General features: G+C 41.9%; 1 protein-coding gene across 2 annotated transcripts; it reads left to right on the top strand.

The window, feature by feature from the left end:
- The first annotated feature begins 145 nt into the window (after positions 1-145).
- On the top strand, positions 146-10,360 carry LOC124272725 (methionine adenosyltransferase 2 subunit beta-like). 2 transcript variants are annotated; one of them, XR_006897409.1, is made up of 7 exons: positions 146-278; positions 5,670-5,869; positions 6,087-6,201; positions 6,768-6,920; positions 7,678-7,871; positions 9,050-9,511; positions 9,576-10,009. XR_006897409.1 is itself a non-coding variant. In XM_046707930.1 (6 exons), the coding sequence occupies exons 2-6, from the start codon at positions 5,684-5,686 to the stop codon at positions 9,299-9,301; spliced, it is 900 nt and encodes a 299-aa protein (XP_046563886.1). In that variant the 5' UTR covers positions 148-277; positions 5,668-5,683; the 3' UTR covers positions 9,302-10,360. The 2 variants fall into 2 exon arrangements, 1 of the variants encoding a protein (XP_046563886.1); XM_046707930.1 differs by having other exon boundaries at positions 148-277; positions 5,668-5,869; positions 9,050-10,360.
- The last annotated feature ends 7,949 nt before the right edge of the window (positions 10,361-18,309 follow it).

Genomic DNA, 18,309 nt, shown 5'->3' with positions numbered 1-18,309 from the left:
AGAACGTTCAGCGGAGCTGCCCGAGAAATGCCGAATGACAGCAATCGCGAGCGAGGGTATACTCTTTTCATCGACATTTAGGCCTCGCTAAGTATTTCTCACTGTAGTGTTAACGATGTTTGGGGCTTCTTGAGAATACGAGCACATCGAATTCACAGTTGTCTTTCCTTACTTGCCACTTCAGTCAATGTTGTAAACAACGTGTTCGATTTCAGTAACGTGGTGTCAACAACGCTTGAGAAATAAAACCGCACCAGTCACACCTGCACTTTAAAAAGGTAATTGGCTTCACTTTGTTAAAAAACGTAATTGCCTCTACTTTATGGTTTGACGCTATTAATATCGCTATTTCAAGGTAACTGTTGAGTGTTGTCACCTTGTGACTTGCCCTAGATGAGTAGATCAGTAGATCAACTATCAGATGTCAATAGCAGTTTGTAATGCACTGACAGCAGGCTACATTACACCTTGCTCTTGCAACACTGCATGTCTATCACACATTTTGGTGTTAGTACTTATATATAGGTAGTAGCAAGTTTACAGTGAAAGTAATTAACGTCCTGTCTACGAATTCACCTACAGCCGTGGTGACAGGACGTTAATTACTTTCACTGTAAACTTGCTACTACCTATATATAAGTACTAACACCAAAATGTGTGATAGACATGCAGTGTTGCAAGAGCAAGGTGTAATGTAGCCTGCTGTCAGTGCATTACAAACTGCTATTGACATCTGATAGTTGATCTACTGATCTACTCTTCTGGCTGTAGGTGAATTCGTAGACCAGACTGGTTCGTAGACGTAGAAATCCGGTGGATTCGTAGGCAGAATGTGCGTGGATTCGTAGACGTTAGTAAAATGGGAAAAGTTCAACCTCAATGATGATGAAAGTCGATATTATGACTTTAATGTAACCGAAAAGTGTTTGCATTTTGTGAAATAAATAAATATATCAGGTAAATACGATCGGCGATGAAAATATGCTTAAAATAATAAAATTTGACTGGTCACAGACGGTCAGCTGGACAGAAGGCAGCATGCTGGCCAGCGTGCCAAGTCCGATAAGTTTTTTAGGTTATGGGACGAATTCCAAGCCACAAATCTTACCACGCCCAGCTGCTGAGAGAGGTGTCTAAGTTAAATGGAAAAATGGTCACTGAGTGACTGTGATTCGGCTTCCTTCCTTATCATCATTTGCGTGATAACGGTGTTATCTAACTACTACTGTGATACGTGCTTCCTTCCTTATCATCATTTGCGTGATAACGGTGTTATCTAACTACTACTGTGATACGTGCTGTTGTTACCTATTGTTGTTGATCATAAATATATTACATTATCACTCTTCCATAACAATGTTGTCTGTCTTTTTACATTTTACGACGCTTCATCTTTATTACACACAAAGTCACACAGTAACAATATTTTCGTATCACTGAAAACAAAAAATACAACACAAACCCTACATATACAAATACAAATACATGTAAACAAGTCTAGACAAGATAGCCTTCAATCACACTTTTTCTTGTCCTTAGCTGCCCTTATTTACACAATCTAAGTAAAAATCAAACTTAATATATACTATTATTCAATTATTAATACACGTCTACGAAATCACCGTCTACGAACCAGTCTGGGCTACGAATCCACAGCGTCTACGAACTGGTTCAGTCTACGAAATCACTGTCTCCCGTCACCACTAATTATAATACTGCTAATGAGTTCATTAACTGAGTATAGACGACAAATGTAGAAGTGTAGGGCTTATAAAAGTTATACGATAAAACATGAATGACAAGCAGAGAGCAGTAACTGTTGTATTTTATGCAATTTGCCTGAAAAAAGTAAGTATTGTTTCTGTTTTGAGAACTATAAGTGAACTTTATAGCTGTATGCTGAAATCCATAATTGGGAGCACCTTCAGAATACAGCTCCACGACAAATAACCAGTTTTGTGAGAATCAGTTGGACACTAAACCTAAACCTTAACCCTGACACATCTGGTGATTATGCAGGCTAAATTAAATAGCGCTGGCCTACTATCAAAAACATGAATGTGTGGTGCATCCTGGGTTAGTTAGATTCTGTTTTACAGATTGGTATACTAGGAAAACATTCATATCTATTCAGTTCCTGATGGCAGTTAAAGGGATACTGATCTAGAGCAATTCCCGGGGACTGTTTGTTGCTTACGTTATTGCTTTTCCCCCCGTGACTAACTGGATGATATCCCAGAATTCTTAACTCATAATAACTGTTGCGATCTCTGCTGTGCCACCCTCAAGCGCAATTGGTGATATAAGGGTATATCCTTACACTGATCAGGAAAGATGAAATACAGTTTCGTCTTGAAATTAATTGGAAAATGTAGTCATCTTTTTTACCCATTATTATTTCCATCTTCATTATTATGATGATAAATGAAGACGTTAGTGCTGGAGTGATTAGTTGTAGGAGCGGTTAATCGTTCGATTTAAGTCAAAATAAAATTTTGTCGATTACAAAAAAACTGCTGATCTATAATCGGAAATAATCATTATTTGGATGCACATACATTAAAACGTTTTATTCTACCTTGTCGTGTTTTCTTTTACCGAACAATCTGGTCATCATTGCTTGTTTACTTCTTAAACGGAAACTGTGTACTACACAAGTCTGCATGTCTCTCCTGTCAGCCAATGGCAATGCTAGATATATTTAGATTGGGGTGTCCAAAGACGCTTCAAATGTAAGTAACTTGCTAGCGTGAACAATTGACAGGACTGGTGCTGACAGCAACCCCTAAGTTAGTCTGCTAACATAGGTATTTGACTATGAAATGATTGTCCAAACGATTATAATCGATCGATTATCGATCTGACAAAATGTAACGATAAGGAAGAAAACATGTTGACGTTTAGTGTCATCTGCCATTGATAAAAAATCTTAGGATTGAAAGAAAGCGAAGTCAATGTATGTCTGTATATTTTTGCCTTAAAATCATAGCATAATTAGTTATTATTAACTTTTTATGCACTTTTAAACTTCATTAAAATGTACATGATCGGTTTCTAGTGAATTTATTTAATGACTGTAATATGTAGACATTTTATAGATTGTCTAAGTGAATCTTATTTCCCACACACACCTTAAGTGTGACCTAGTGCAGTGTAGGAAAGATGTAGAAAATCTAGCCTTTCCACAGGACTGGCAGGTCAAATTTTTTACCAGTCCTGCCAAAATCTAGCCTGTCCTCCAAATATAAATAAAACACCTTCGGCAATAAATATTCAAAAAGGTTATAATCATTATATATATGTCATTGGTTTGCTAAAATTGACCCGACATGAGGACGGACTAGATATTTTTTTAACCCGTCCTCCACAAAATTCACCCGTCTCGGACGTTGGGACGGGCTATCTTTCCTACGCTGCCTAGTGCATGTTCTCTGCCTCACATTGAAGAACTCCATGGCGAAAAAAAGAAATGAAATGGAAAGATTCTGTTGAATGCAACAACAAATGAATAAAAACAAATACAGATATCAAAATTAAGAGGAATGTATCCATCAATATCCAAGGAATGATATGCCATTCATCTGCAGCTGACAAAAAAAACATGTTCCATGTCATTTCTTTTTTAAACAGCCTAATATGGAAAAATTGTTTGAGGAATGTGTCCATCAATATCCACATAAGGGAACAATATGTCATTCATCTGCAACTGAGAAAGAAACCTGTTTCATGTCATGTGTATTTTTAACAATCTAATATGGAAAAATTGTATTAAACAATATATCTAGTGATAGTTTCTCAATTGGTCATGTGACTTTATTTCAGGTATTTCACATTGGTGTATAGTCTCATTGGTCATCCAACATAGCACACCTGACAACTTTTACATGATGTTCACCTTTCGTTAAAAAATAATTCAGTTAGACAACAATGAGCAATCAATCAACATATTGTAGGTTAATCCTTTAGAGGAACCACATTGTTTTTATGTAGGCACTTTACGACAGAATGTGGGTGTATTCAGTATATGTTATGTAAATCTACATACATAAATACTACCTTTTCACAAATCTGGTGTGCAAGATAAAAGTAGTTAATCCTTCAACACATTATCGGTTAATCCTTTGTTCGATGTTTGGCTAGAATGCCAAGGTGGACAACTGCTCAGTCCCCATGTCGTCACGGTCGAGAGAACAGAGACTGACCACCTGGCACTTAAACGTTATAATTAGAATGTTAGCACAAAAATGAATTGTTAACCAGAAAAGCTATTATTAAAAATATTTGAATGAAATATGACTACAAGGAGCCCAGAGACTTTCTCCATTTTCAGTCTGAAACTCCAGTAATGAACACTATTATTATAGACTTCCCTGCTATTAGATATGTTTTCAAGGTGTGGCATTTGGTAATACAGTCAAATCGCGATGAGTCGAATCGCTGGGGACCAAGTAATAAATTCGACTTATTGATGTATTCGAGACATAGGTATGTCTATGAGGGTAGAAAAAAAGATGATCCAGTGCTAATTCCTCCGCCTAAGCATTTGTTTATCAAATGATTTTCATATCACTAATAGGGGCACCTTATCAGTTCCAGTCTGATAAGCACAGACATTGATTTCCGTAAAATCACTAATCTGCCTTTTGAACTCACCCGTCAATGGCAGAAAGGTGTGAGCCGCGCTGGTTTGTTAATTGGATCAGTTTGCTACACCAATCAACTTCTCATTGACTGACTTCGGTTTATGTATACAAGATTGCTGTTGTTTGAATCTCATGGGACCAGATTTCCTTCTCGAGTCATCGTGTGTATTTATGAGACGAATTCGTGTAACCGGAAATCAAATGATGACAACTATAACAGGGAATGGTCAGGACCGACAGGTACTTCGAGTTATGCATAATATTCGAGACACCGGCATTCGACTCATTGGGATTTGACTGTATTTCAGCTTTGTCATATAAATAATGAAATCAACCAAGGCAAACTGATGATGCACAATGTATTAGTGTGGACATGACTGCAGACTGTTCCATATTAGTCCTCTTTAACAACAAGTGGAGAGCTTTGGCCCATAGGTGATAGTGCACAATGGTGATAGTATTAATGTCATCTGTCTATTATTAATACTCTGAGTCTGAGACTCTATGAAGGTCCAGGGTGGAATTTTGTGTTTAGTAAGCGATGCTTGTGAGTGAGTGAGTGAGTTGGGTTTCACGCAGCTTTTAGCAATATTCCAGCAATATCACGGCGGGGGACACCAGAAATGGGTGTCACACCGGGCCTTCGGCGTGACGAGCAAACGCTTTAACCTCTAGGCTGCCCCACCAATGCTTGTGATAAGAAATAAGTAACAAAATCAAGAAGTTTGACTCCCTAATTTGGTTGATGCTTGTCATCGTATCCCAGTCTCGTAGATCGATGCTCTTGCTGTCAATCACTGTTTTTTTTTCTGGTCACTACAGGAATAATGCTGATTGTGGTTATAAACAACACACAAATAATGTAATGTGGATTGTGAGTTGCTCTCTCTCTCGGTAGTCTATTGTCTCATATTGATCAGTGGATAAATGTAGCAGATGGTACCCATTGTAATGCCTACTCATTTATTAGATTTAGAATGAATTAAATATGGGTCTGTGTGAAAACTGATTGATTTGTGCCCTCAGGTAGACTTCTTGGAATGGCGTTGAAGCGAGTTTTGATCACTGGAGCGTCAGGACTGTTGGGGAGAGCTATATTTGGGGAGTTTTCTGCTGATGCATCATGGGAGGTTCTTGGGCTAGCTTTCTCAAGAAGTAGGGACAAACTGAAAAAGGTTGATTTAACCGATCCCAGTTCCGTCCAGCAAGTTGTACAAGACTTCAAGGTATGTGTATTATGACCTTGATAGTGATTACGAAATTTCCCATGTTTCCCAATGGGTTCACAAAACTACTACACTAGTATCAGTAATATACAATTACTATCTCCAGGATACAGTGGACAATGGATTCATGGAGTAGTGGTATTAGTATTTCATAAACACTATGTACTTATTCCTCAAAGCCACATGTATATATTGTCTGTGTTCTGCAATCTTCCAGCCGTCTATTGTAATCCACGCAGCAGCAGAAAGACGCCCTGATGTTGTCGAGAAACAAGACGAGGCCACACAAAAGATCAACATTGATGCTACACGGACCCTGTGTACAGAGGCAGGTAGGTTGGAGGTGTAGCTAGTCCTGGGTTGGGGTCCTTGTCAAATTAACTGCATATTTCCCACACTTGCCTGTAGGTGGCGTCTCCCTGGTAACGACTTGGGCATCCCATTCACACGAATAGAAACCAGAACGTGTTGTCTGAATAGTTACACGGTCACAGTTGTACATGTTGTATACAAGGAAAGTACAAAAATTTCCCTATCTCATGTTTTGTACTTTCTCCTGTTCTTACGGCGCTGGAGTGGAAACAGCCTGAAACAACGTTTTCAGACTCTTGTAACACCTTGAACCGAACAGTCAGGATGGGGCTGAAGTATTGCTGATGTGACGTAAACTTTTAACTCACTCACTTATTGTACTGAACACCCCCAGCTCCATGTACTGTTGTAGGCTGTCACTGTAAGCTCATGCAAAGTGTGTGTCCTTGTTGAACAGGTCCAGGATGTATCAGGACATAGTTATCATAGTGTTGGGCCAGGAGCTAAGTTAATTGTGTTGTGTATTCCAGAGGTTTGTTTTCAGGTAAGGTGGGGGCATTGTGCTATCCTGAGTTTCATGTTTCAGGCAAGGTTGGTTCATGGGTGCTGTTTGTGAGTACCGACTATGTCTTTGATGGGTCCAAGCCTCCATACACAGTGACAGACCAGCCTACCCCTCTCAACAAGTATGGCCAGAGTAAATACCAAGGGGAGAGGGTCACACTGGAAACTAGCAAAGGTTTGTACAACTTTACACTTCTATATTTCTACAGTGATGACTGTGATGGGTAATTTTATTTGTACTATTGTCATGAAATATACAGGAGACTTTATCATTTTGCTTTAAATTTGTTAGCGACAAGCAACAAAAGGAAATGTTCTCAAAAGGACAATTCTTCTGTATCATCACTGAATTAAGAAAAAGTTTGCAGTATGTTTTGGATGCAATCAGTGAGTGTCCCAGACAAGTGAAGGGTTGCTATGAGCTGTATGTCATGAACACATTTGATTATAATCCACCTTTAATCGGAAGGTAAGAGGTCAAAAGTCACAGTTATCTCCCTTTGTTGTTGTATTTCTGTGAGAGTGCAATATCCCTCTTGTGGCTCGCTAGGTTCAACCATTGTTCATCTGTTTGCCAACAACTTGCTGATTATACATGATTACAGTCGTTTTAATGTTATCAGTGTTTTTTCACTGTTTTGTACCAATGGGAATTTTCAATAATGTAATGGTGGTGTTCACGTACCATGGTATTGACCTTGCGCCAATGCATCAGGTATTCATTCTACCCTTGCTCAATATACTTTTGAAATGGTAAAACATTGTTTCCAAAAGATGATATGGCCAATAACACAGCTAAATCTTTCAGAAAGTAATAAAGCTTGTGTTCAACGCATTGATAGTGGTGCAGGGTTGATAAGAGCAAGACAAAAATGATGCTAACAAATCATCGTACCTCCAGTACGTGTGCTGTATGTTGATGTGTCTTGCAGATAATGGTGTCCTGCGTGTCCCCATTCTGTATGGAGAAGTGGAGTATCTGGGGGAGAGTTCTGTCACAGTTTTGTTTGAGAAGGTAAAGGACACCACAAAGACATGTGTCATGTCTGACTACGAACGTCGGTACCCCACAACCTGCCAGGACGTCGCGGTCACCATCCGACAGTTGTCAGACAAGAGACTACAGGTACACGTTGAACTTTAACCTTAGACAAGAGTCTATAGAAAATCATAAACCAATATCTGGTGACCTCTGATGTTACTGACTGTCCAGTTTTGGGAGCCAGAATCAGCCCCCAGTCCCTCACGACTGGATTAAAACAAGGTAGGACTTGGCTGAGTGTGGGTTGTTCTCTAAGGACAATGATTGTACTGTCAGCCCATTAATAGACTCATAAGGTCCCAAATAGTGTTCGGCATGGTATCTCAGTGGGCTAGCACTTTAAAACCAGCTTCAGTCTGGGCTAGTACAAACAGCCGCACCTACACATACACACGCATGCACTTCGTTATATGAGCGATATATTCTCCAGCTCGACGTTAAACCCAATTTCACCTCACCTCAAATAGTGTTCTTGTTTTTATGGTATTTGCGATGTTAAGCACCTTGTTTCAGTATGTGCCCCACACCAAATACTAGACCAATGTTAGTAAACACCAGGGGAGATGGGGAAGCCTAGTGGTTAAAGCGTTTGCTCGTCATGCTGAAGACACGGGTTCGATTCCCCACATGGGTACGATGTGTGAACTAAACTAAAACTCACTCACTCACAAGTGAACACCACCACCTGAGATTGACAGTTTAGAAGACAGATTGCTGTACAGCTGCTCCAAAAGTTTATATCACTGCCTCATAACTGTCATGCACATGTTTAGTTTCACTGAACTAACTTTGTTTACTAGTGTTCTATCTCTTAACTAGAACTGTATGGTTTAATAAGCTTCCACCTCTGTCACTTTACTGCCTGGGGCACATATTATGACAAACACGGTAGCTCTATGTTCTTAGGATATGGCATTATGACATTCACTTAGAAGGGATGAATGAATGCAATATTTTCAGCTTCAAAACATTTCTTATGGTCCATGTAGACACACCCATTTTCCAAGAGATGCAGACTGCATACGACTAGTTCCAGATGAACAAACTGTTAGGGAAACCTTTAGGTGCCTGGCATTCCGGAAAAATTATCACCAAATGGAAATTCTGAGATAACTGACACTGGGACAGTTCAACAAGTAAATCCAGTTGAATTAAGGACTTAGTCTAAGACCCACAATATGAATTATTTGTTTAAATTGAGCAAATCTCCGGCACCAAGCGTCAACTGTGATGATAATTAGTTGTGTTAATGTCTCCTCCAGGATAGCTCCATCAACGGCATATTCCACTGGAGTGGTGATGAAAACATGACCAAGTACGACATGGCTGTGGCGATGGCAGAGATATTCAACCTCCCGACTAGTCACATCGAAGCCGACAAGAAGCCGTCCCCTGGAGTAACGCGGCCCTTCAACTCCCAGTTGGACTGTTCCCGTCTCGAGGCGTTGGGCTGTGGACAGAGGACCAAGTTCAAAGAAGGCATCGCACACGTTCTCCAGAACTACAAACCATAGACACGCATTGAAGCAAAGGAGATGCATGTGGAAGATTACATTTACTGAGTATTACATATGGTGTTATCTCTATTCATGAAGGATATATTGATTTACTTTTCCTGCTGATTTTACAAAGGTAAAGTGGACACAGTCTAAATCTTTGTATTGAACAAATATGGTGCTTAGTCTGAAGATCAAACATGAAACACCAACCTATCATGACATCAGGTGAGCAGACTACCATGCACCGCTCGACTACCGTAGTCTAAACACCAACCTATCATGACATCAGGTGGGCACACTACCATGCACCGCTCGACTACCGTAATCTAACCAGGTGACTTGTCCCAGTTCATTAACACATCCTACGGTGATGGAATTAGATGGTTTTAGAAGGTGTACCTGATACAGTGTTTCTCTTCAAAAACTTGTTTTCCGAATTTTCTATTGTTATTTCCTTTCACATTCGACTAGAAGTAATTGTAAGATAATTTGATCTTCAAATTTGGGGGGGCCGGGGAGATTTGTCATCTTCTGATGACTCTTGTTTTGTCTCAGTTAAGACACTAATATATTAAATAGTGGAACAGAAAACATTACCAAAAATCTTCTCAGCAACAATTTTAGACATGGAAAGATAACAGTTCAATTATTAAGATCATATATATCATATCTAGGCTTCCCTATACACAATAGGGGGGCGGGGTAGCCTAGTGGTGGGCTCCCCTATACACAATAGGGGGGCAGGGTAGCCTGTTGGTAGGCTTTACTATACACAATAGGGGGGCGGGGTAGCCTATTGGTAGGCTCCCCTATACACAATAGGGCCGATGGGGTAGCCTATTGGTATGCTCCCCTATACACAACAGGGGGGCGGGGTACCCTATTGGTGGGCTCCCCTATACACATTAGGGGCTGGGGGTACCCTATTGGTAGGCTCCCCTATACACAATAGGGGCGGGTAGGCTCCCCTATACACAATAGGGGGGTTGGAGGAGCCTAGTGGTGGGCTCCCCTATACACAATAGGGGGTGGAGGAGCCTTGTGGTGGGCTCCCCTATACACAATAGGAGGGCAGGGTAACATGTTGGTAGGCTTTACTATACACAATAGGGAGTAGGGGTAGCCTATTGGTATGCTCCCCTGTACACAATAGGGTGGGGGCTACCCTGTACACAATTGGTAGTCCCCTATACACAATACACAATAGGGGTGGTGGGGTAGCCCTATTGGTAGGCTCCCCTATACACAATGGGGGGTGGGGTGGCTCCCCTATACACAATGCACAATAGGGAGTAGGGATAGCCTATTGGTAGGCTCCCCCTATACACAATAGGGGGGCAGGATACACAATAGGGGTAGCCTATTGGTATGCTCCCCTATACACAATAGGGTGGGGTCAGCTGTGTGGTGGCTCCCTATTGGTGGAGGCTCCCCCTATACACATTAGGGTGAGGGTGCCCTATTGGTAGGCTCCCCTATACACAATAGGGGGCGGGTGGGCTCCCCCTATACACAATAGGGGGATGGAGGAGCCTAGTGGTGGGCTCCCCTATACACAATAATAGGGGCAGGGTGGGCTAGCCTATTGGTGGGCTCCCCTATACACAATAGGGGGGTGGAGGAGCCTAGTGGTGGGCTCCCCTATACACAATAGGTGGAGGAGGAGCCTCTCCCTATACACAATAGGGGGGCAGGGTAGCCTGTTGGTAGGCTCCCTATACACAATAGGGGGGTTGGAGGAGCCTGATTGGTGGGATACACAATAGGGGGTGGAGGAGCCTAGTGGTGGGCTCCCCTATACACAATAGGGGGGCAGGGTAGCCTATTGGTATGCTCCCCTATACACAATGGGGGGCAGGGTAGCCTATTGGTATGCTCCCCTATACACAATGAGGGGGTAGCTATTGGGCAGGCTCCCCTATACACAATGGGGTGAGTGGGCTCCCCTATACACAATATTGGTAGGGTGAGCTCCCCTATACACAATAAGGGGCAGGATGGCCTATTTGTATGCTCCCCTATACACAATGAGAGGTGAGGTGCACTAATTGGTGAAACCCCTATACACAATAGGGTGGGGTAGCCTATTGGTGGGGCTCCCCTATGCACAATAAGTGACTGAGTTTGGTTTTAAGCTTTTAGCCCCAATATACACAATAAGGGGTTGTGCCCATGTGGGAATAGAACCAGGACAGGGCAGCCCTAGTGGTGGGGCCTAGTGGTGGGCTCCCCTATACACAATAGGGGGTTGGAGGAGCCTAGTGGTGGGCTCCCCTATACACACAATAGGGGTTGGAGGAGCCTAGTGGTGGGCTCCCCACAATATACCTACTCCCCTATACACAATAGGGGGTGGAGGAGCCTAGTGGTGGGCTCCCTTATACACAATAGGGGGTGGAGGAGCCTAGTGGTGGGCTCCCCTATACACAATAGGGGGTGGAGGAGCCTAGTGGTGGGCTCCCCTATACACAATAGGGGGTTGGAGGAGCCTAGTGGTGGGCTCCCCTATACACAATAGAGGGGGGAGGAGCCTAGTGGTGGGCTCCCTATACACAATAGGGGGTGGAGGAGCCTAGTGGTGGGCTCCCCTATACACAATAGGGGGGTGGAGGAGCCTAGTGGTGGGCTCCCCATACACAATAGGGGGGTGGAGGAGCCTAGTGGTGGGCTCCCCTATACACAATAGGGGTGGAGGGAGCCTAGTGGTGGGCTCCCCTATACACAATAGGGGGTGGAGGAGGTGGTGGGCTCCCCCCCCACACAATAGGGGGGGGGAGCCTAGTGGTGGGCTCCCCTATACAGAATAGAGGGGTGGGGTAGCCTAGTGGTTAAAGCGTTCGCTTGTCACGCCAAAGACCGGGGATCGATTCCCCACATGGGTACAATGTGTGAAGCCATTTCTGTAGTCCCCCGCCATGAGATTGCTGAAATATTGCTAAAAGCGGGATAAAATAAACTCACTCACTCACTCACTCTATACACAATACCACCACTGCAATATGGACATTCAAACCAGGATTTTTTAAGATAAACAAAGCATTAGGGAAGTAGTTCACACAATCGTCATAGGTAATGTACCTGGGATGATCTTATAGACATGTCTAGTCCTATAAGACAGGGATAGGTGGTGCTGGTGTTGTAATGGATAGTTGTTGTTGTTTACGACATGAGGGGCAGCTCGTAATGTTTTGTGGTGGTGTCTGGATAGTTGTTGTGTTGCTTACGTGTGTGAGGGTTCAAATGTTGAAATCGAAATGTTCTGGCTTTTAAAAGTGTGTTGTTTTAGAGTGATTTGTTTCCCAGAATAATTTAACATAAACAGAGACCTCATACATATGTTTCTACTGTTAATGTTATGACAGTATTTGAAGTCTTACATTTGAAACAACCAAAGTTTTCAAAATGTCAAACAACTGAAGGAATGAACAAAACTTGTGTCAGTACAGATCTTGTACACTGTACAGTAGGTATCAGGGTGTGTAAGATATCATACCGTGACGTTATGAAAGGTATTGTATGTCTTTCTTTGTTTTAGTAGAATCAGGATTTGTTTCGAGAAATATAAACCAGATTGACTGAAATATTTCATGTTGTTCTGCCTTGGTACCTTAATCAAGTGATCAACAGCTGAATTAAAACTATAGGTCACCTTGTTGTCAGTTGATAGCTACATATGACTGAATGACCGACTGTATCGTTGATAGCTATATATGACTGAATGACAGACTGTACCGTTGATCGGTAGATATGACTGAATGACTGACTGTATCGTTAGAAGCTATATATGACTGAATGACCGACTGTACCGTTGATAGCTATATATGACTGAATATATGACTGAATGACCGACTGTATCGTTGATAGCTATATATGACTGAATGAGTGACTGTACCGTTGATAGCTATATATGACTGAATGACTGACTGTACCGTTGATAGCTATATATGACTGAATGACCGACTGTACCGTTGATAGCTATATATGACTGAATGACTGACTGTATCGTTGATAGCTATATATGACTGAATGACCGACTGTATCGTTGATAGCTATATATGACTGAATGACCGACTGTACCGTTGATAGCTATATATGACTGAATGACTGACTGTACCGTTGATAGCTATATATGAATGACCGACTGCATATCGTTGATAGCTATATATGACTGAATGACCGACTGTACCGTTGATAGCTATATATGACTGAATGACCGACTGTACCGTTGATAGCTATATATGACTGAATGACTGTACCGTTGACTGTATATATGACTGTGACCGACTGTATATAGCTATATATGACTGAATGACCGACTGTACCGTTGATAGCTATATATGACTGAATGACCGACTATATGACTGAATGACCGACTGTACGTTGATAGCTATATATGACTGAATGACCGACTGTACCGTTGATAGCTATATATGACTGAATGACCGACTGTACCGTTGATAGCTATATATGACTGAATGACCGACTGTACCGTTGATAGCTATATATGACTGAATGACCGACTGTACCGTTGATAGCTATATATGACTGAATGACCGACTGTACCGTTGATAGCTATATATGACTGAATGACCGACTGTACCGTTGATAGCTATATATGACTGAATGACCGACTGTACCGTTGATAGCTATATATGACTGAATGACCGACTGTACCGTTGATAGCTATATATGACTGAATGACCGACTGTACCGTTGATAGCTATATATGACTGAATGACCGACTGTACCGTTGATAGCTATATATGACTGAATGACCGACTGTACCGTTGATAGCTATATATGACTGAATGACCGACTGTACCGTTGATAGCTATATATGACTGAATGACCGACTGTACCGTTGATAGCTATATATGACTGAATGACCGACTGTACCGTTGATAGCTATATATGACTGAATGACCGACTGTACCGTTGATAGCTATATGACTGAATGACTGACTGAATGACCCTGACCGACTACCGTTGATAGCTATAATGACTGACTGTACCGTTGATAGCTATATATGACTGAATGACCGACTGTACCGTTGATAGCTATATATGACTGAATGACCGACTGTACCGTTGATAGCTATATATGATAGCCGACTGTACCGTTGATATATGACTGAATGACCGACTGTACCGTTGATAGCTATATATGACTGAATGGCCGACTGTACCGTTGATAGACTGATATGACTGAATGGCCGACTGTACGTTGATAGCTATATATGACTGAATGACCGACTGTACCGTTGATAGCTATATATGACTGAATGACCGACTGTACCGTTGATAGCTATATATGACTGAATGACCGACTGTACCGTTGATAGCTATATATGACTGAATGACCGACTGTACCGTTGATAGCTATATATGACTGAATGACCGACTGTACCGATAGATATGCTATATATGACTGAATGACCTGAATGACTGTACCGTTGATAGCTATATATGACTGAATGACCGACTGTACCGTTGATAGCTATATATGACTGAATGACCGACTGTACCGTTGATAGCTATATATGACTGAATGACCGACTGTACCGTTGATAGCTATATATGACTGAATGACCGACTGTACCGTTGATAGCTATATATGACTGAATGACCGACTGTACCGTTGATAGCTATATATGACTGAATGACCGACTGTACCGTTGATAGCTATATATGACTGAATGACCGACTGTACCGTTGATAGCTATATATGACTGAATGACCGACTGTACCGTTGATAGCTATATATGACTGAATGACCGACTGTACCGTTGATAGCTATATATGACTGAATGACCGACTGTACCGTTGATAGCTATATATGACTGAATGACCGACTGTACCGTTGATAGCTATATATGACTGAATGACCGACTGTACCGTTGATAGCTATATATGACTGAATGACCGACTGTACCGTTGATAGCTATATATGACTGAATGACCGACTGTACCGTTGATAGCTATATATGACTGAATGACCGACTGTACCGTTGATAGCTATATATGACTGAATGACCGACTGTACCGTTGATAGCTATATATGACTGAATGACCGACTGTACATAGTTGATAGCTATATATATATATGACTGAATGACCGACTGTACCGTTGATAGCTATATATGACTGAACCGACCCGACTGTACAGTTGATACAGCTATATATGACTGAATGACCGACTGTACCGTTGATAGCTATATATGACTGAATGACCGACTGTACCGTTGATAGCTATATATGACTGAATGACCCGACTGTACCGTTGATAGCTATATATGACTGAATGAACTGTACAGTTGATAGCTATATATGACTGAATGGCAGACTGTACCGTTGATAGCTATATATGACTAAATGGCCGACTGTACAGTTGATAGCTATATATGACTAAATTACTGACTGTACAGTTGATAGCTATATATGACTGAATGACCAACTGTACCGTTGATAGCTATATATGACTGAATGGCCGACTGTACAGTTGATAGCTATATATGACTGAATGACCGACTGTACCGTTGATAGCTATATATGACTGAATGACCAACTGTACGTTGATAGCTATATATGACTGGATGACCGACTGTACCGTTGATAGCTATATATGACTGAATGACTGACTGTACCGTTGATAGCTATATATGACTGAATGAGTGACTGTACCGTTGATAGCTATATATGACTGAATGACCGACTGTACCGTTGATAGCTATATATGACTGAATGACCGACTGTACCGTTGATAGCTATATATGACTGAATGACCGACTGTACCGTTGATAGCTATATATGACTGAATGACCAACTGTACAGTTTTGCATGGCTGTATACATATACGTTCGACACAAAGAGATATTGACAAACACAACAATTATGATGACAAAGATGCCATGGGATGAGGACACGTCACCAGTACGTGTAAAACATGTCAATGGCTGTGTCCCTTACGTCTTTCATTATTTGTGTAACTCATGGTGAAGGAGGGGCAGTTGGGTAGACAAGTGGTTAAGGCTATCGCTCATCACGCTGAAGACCCGGGTTTGATTCCAAACATGGGTACAATGACTGGAGCCCATTTCTGGTGTCCCTAGCTGTGATATTACTGGAATATTGCTAAAAGCGGCGTAAAACGCAACTTACTCTCTCACTCACTTGGTGAGGGAGGTCAAACTATTGCTTGTTGTTATCAAGTTATCAAGTATATACAGTATATACACATATATACACTTATGATGTTAAACCATTATAACTGGAATAAAATATTTATATATGTTGATTTGTTCCATTGTCTGAATTTTTCTGACTGCCCACTCATGTTTATGACTTCATCATGTCCTTGATTGTTTGACAAGACAGATTATGTAGGAGTAGTAACTGTTGAGGTCACTGCCAGGTGAGATCTTGTGACAGAGTGTTGCCAGGTGCAGGTACTGTTTGATTGAGGTATGGGAATGTGCCTTATAACTTGGGAAGATAGCATTGCCCCCTTTTTGTTTATATATAGAGATATGTTCGATTTAGGTTTTGTTCAGTTGGTCTGTCTACTTCTGTATTGGTGGGTCTGTCCACTGTTGGGTCTGTGGATCTGTCTACATCCGGGTCTGTGGGTCTGTCTATGTCTGGGTTGCTGGGTCTGTCCTATGTTGGGTCGGTGGATCTACTTTGGGTCCTTTGTGCTCGGGGCCAGTGGATCTGTGGGTCTGTCTACCTACTTCTGGGTCAGTGGGTCTGTCTACCTCTTGGTCGATGGATCTGTCTACCTCTGGGTCTGTGGGTCTATCTACCTCTGGATCTGCGGGTCTGTCTACTGTTGGGTCAGTGGGTCTGTCTATAGTAATGAGTCAGCCACCTAAACTATATCTGCTAATTAGATGGTCTAAAACCCACTCGGCTGTCATACTCCCAGAAAGCACTTCGGTGCTATATCCACTGCCCGTCAGTGCTGTTTCAACAGAAGCCCTTTTACAAAGTTAAACTGTAAAGCTGGTTGAATGGTTGTGGCAGAGTTTCATTGTGAATTCTGCTGTCAGTAGTCGGTATGTAATGACTGAAGGGAATCCCCTGGCTGGGCCAAGAGCAAGACGCCTCACAACAATCCAATCGCTCCAGTCAATTCCGTTTTATGTTTGAGAAGTTATAGCTCTTCATGTCTGGAGTGGTTTCAGAAAGTAAAAACAACACCTAAGAGCCAGCGTTTCAATTCGTGTCCCCCATGTGTGAAAGTCAGCCGTGATAGCATCTCCAGGGAAGGATATATCCAGCTCGGGGGCTGTACGGCGATACATCACACCTCCAGCATGAACGGAAGGGGAAGAAGATGGATCACTGGGAACGGTTCTGTACCGTCAGGATTTGTTGGAGGAAACGCTGCATTTAGAATATATAGATACCTCCCTCTGGTCTATAAAAAACCCAAACCATTCAAACTAGGGAATAAAATCTATTATGCCCGAGCATGCGAATAGATGTATTGAAACTAACAAAGAGTGTGTTGATACTGACTAGGGTAATATATCTATAATATTCTTACATGCTTTATGATGTAACTAAACTGACAACTGAGGCACCCATGGTGTGTAGGAAATACATCTACAATGACCTAACATGCAGCAAGGGGGGTGGAGTGTTTTGTTTGTAGTTTAGTCCCGTATTCAGCAATATGGCAGCTTTTAGACGGCAGTTTGTAAACATACGAGTCAGTCTCAGACAATCTAGTGATTGACATCACGAGCGTCGATCTACGCATTTGTGAAACGCAACCAAGCCGGAGAGTCAGACCGCCCGATTCCGTTCGTCACTTCAGACAACACGCGTGCATCACTGAAGACCAATTCTTACACGGATCATCAAGGGTGTATACATATTTAGTTGAAAACAAGTTACAGTTCGTTGACGAGTTTTGAAGAGCACGCTCTTGATATAACAAACACGTGAAGATCCGGGTTCGAATTGATCGTCAGTAACTCATGCTTGTCGTAAGAGGCGACTAACGGGATCGGGTGGTC

Source organism: Haliotis rubra, unplaced genomic scaffold, assembly GCF_003918875.1.
Source record: "Haliotis rubra isolate DU_JTF1 unplaced genomic scaffold, ASM391887v1 Scf172, whole genome shotgun sequence".
NCBI classification, from domain to species: Eukaryota; Metazoa; Mollusca; class Gastropoda; order Lepetellida; family Haliotidae; genus Haliotis; species Haliotis rubra.
The sequence above is the reverse complement of the archived record's forward strand: the minus strand, read 5'-3'. Positions and strand labels throughout refer to the sequence as shown.

Coding starts and splice junctions, on each gene's coding strand:
- LOC124272725 (XM_046707930.1), top strand. CDS start 5,684: ATGGCGTTGAAGCGAGTTTTGATCACTGGAGCGTCAGGACTGTTGGGG. Junction 6,202..6,767: donor GACCCTGTGTACAGAGGCAG/GTAGGTTGGAGG, acceptor TTCATGTTTCAG/GCAAGGTTGGTTCATGGGTG. Junction 7,872..9,049: donor TGTCAGACAAGAGACTACAG/GTACACGTTGAA, acceptor TGTCTCCTCCAG/GATAGCTCCATCAACGGCAT.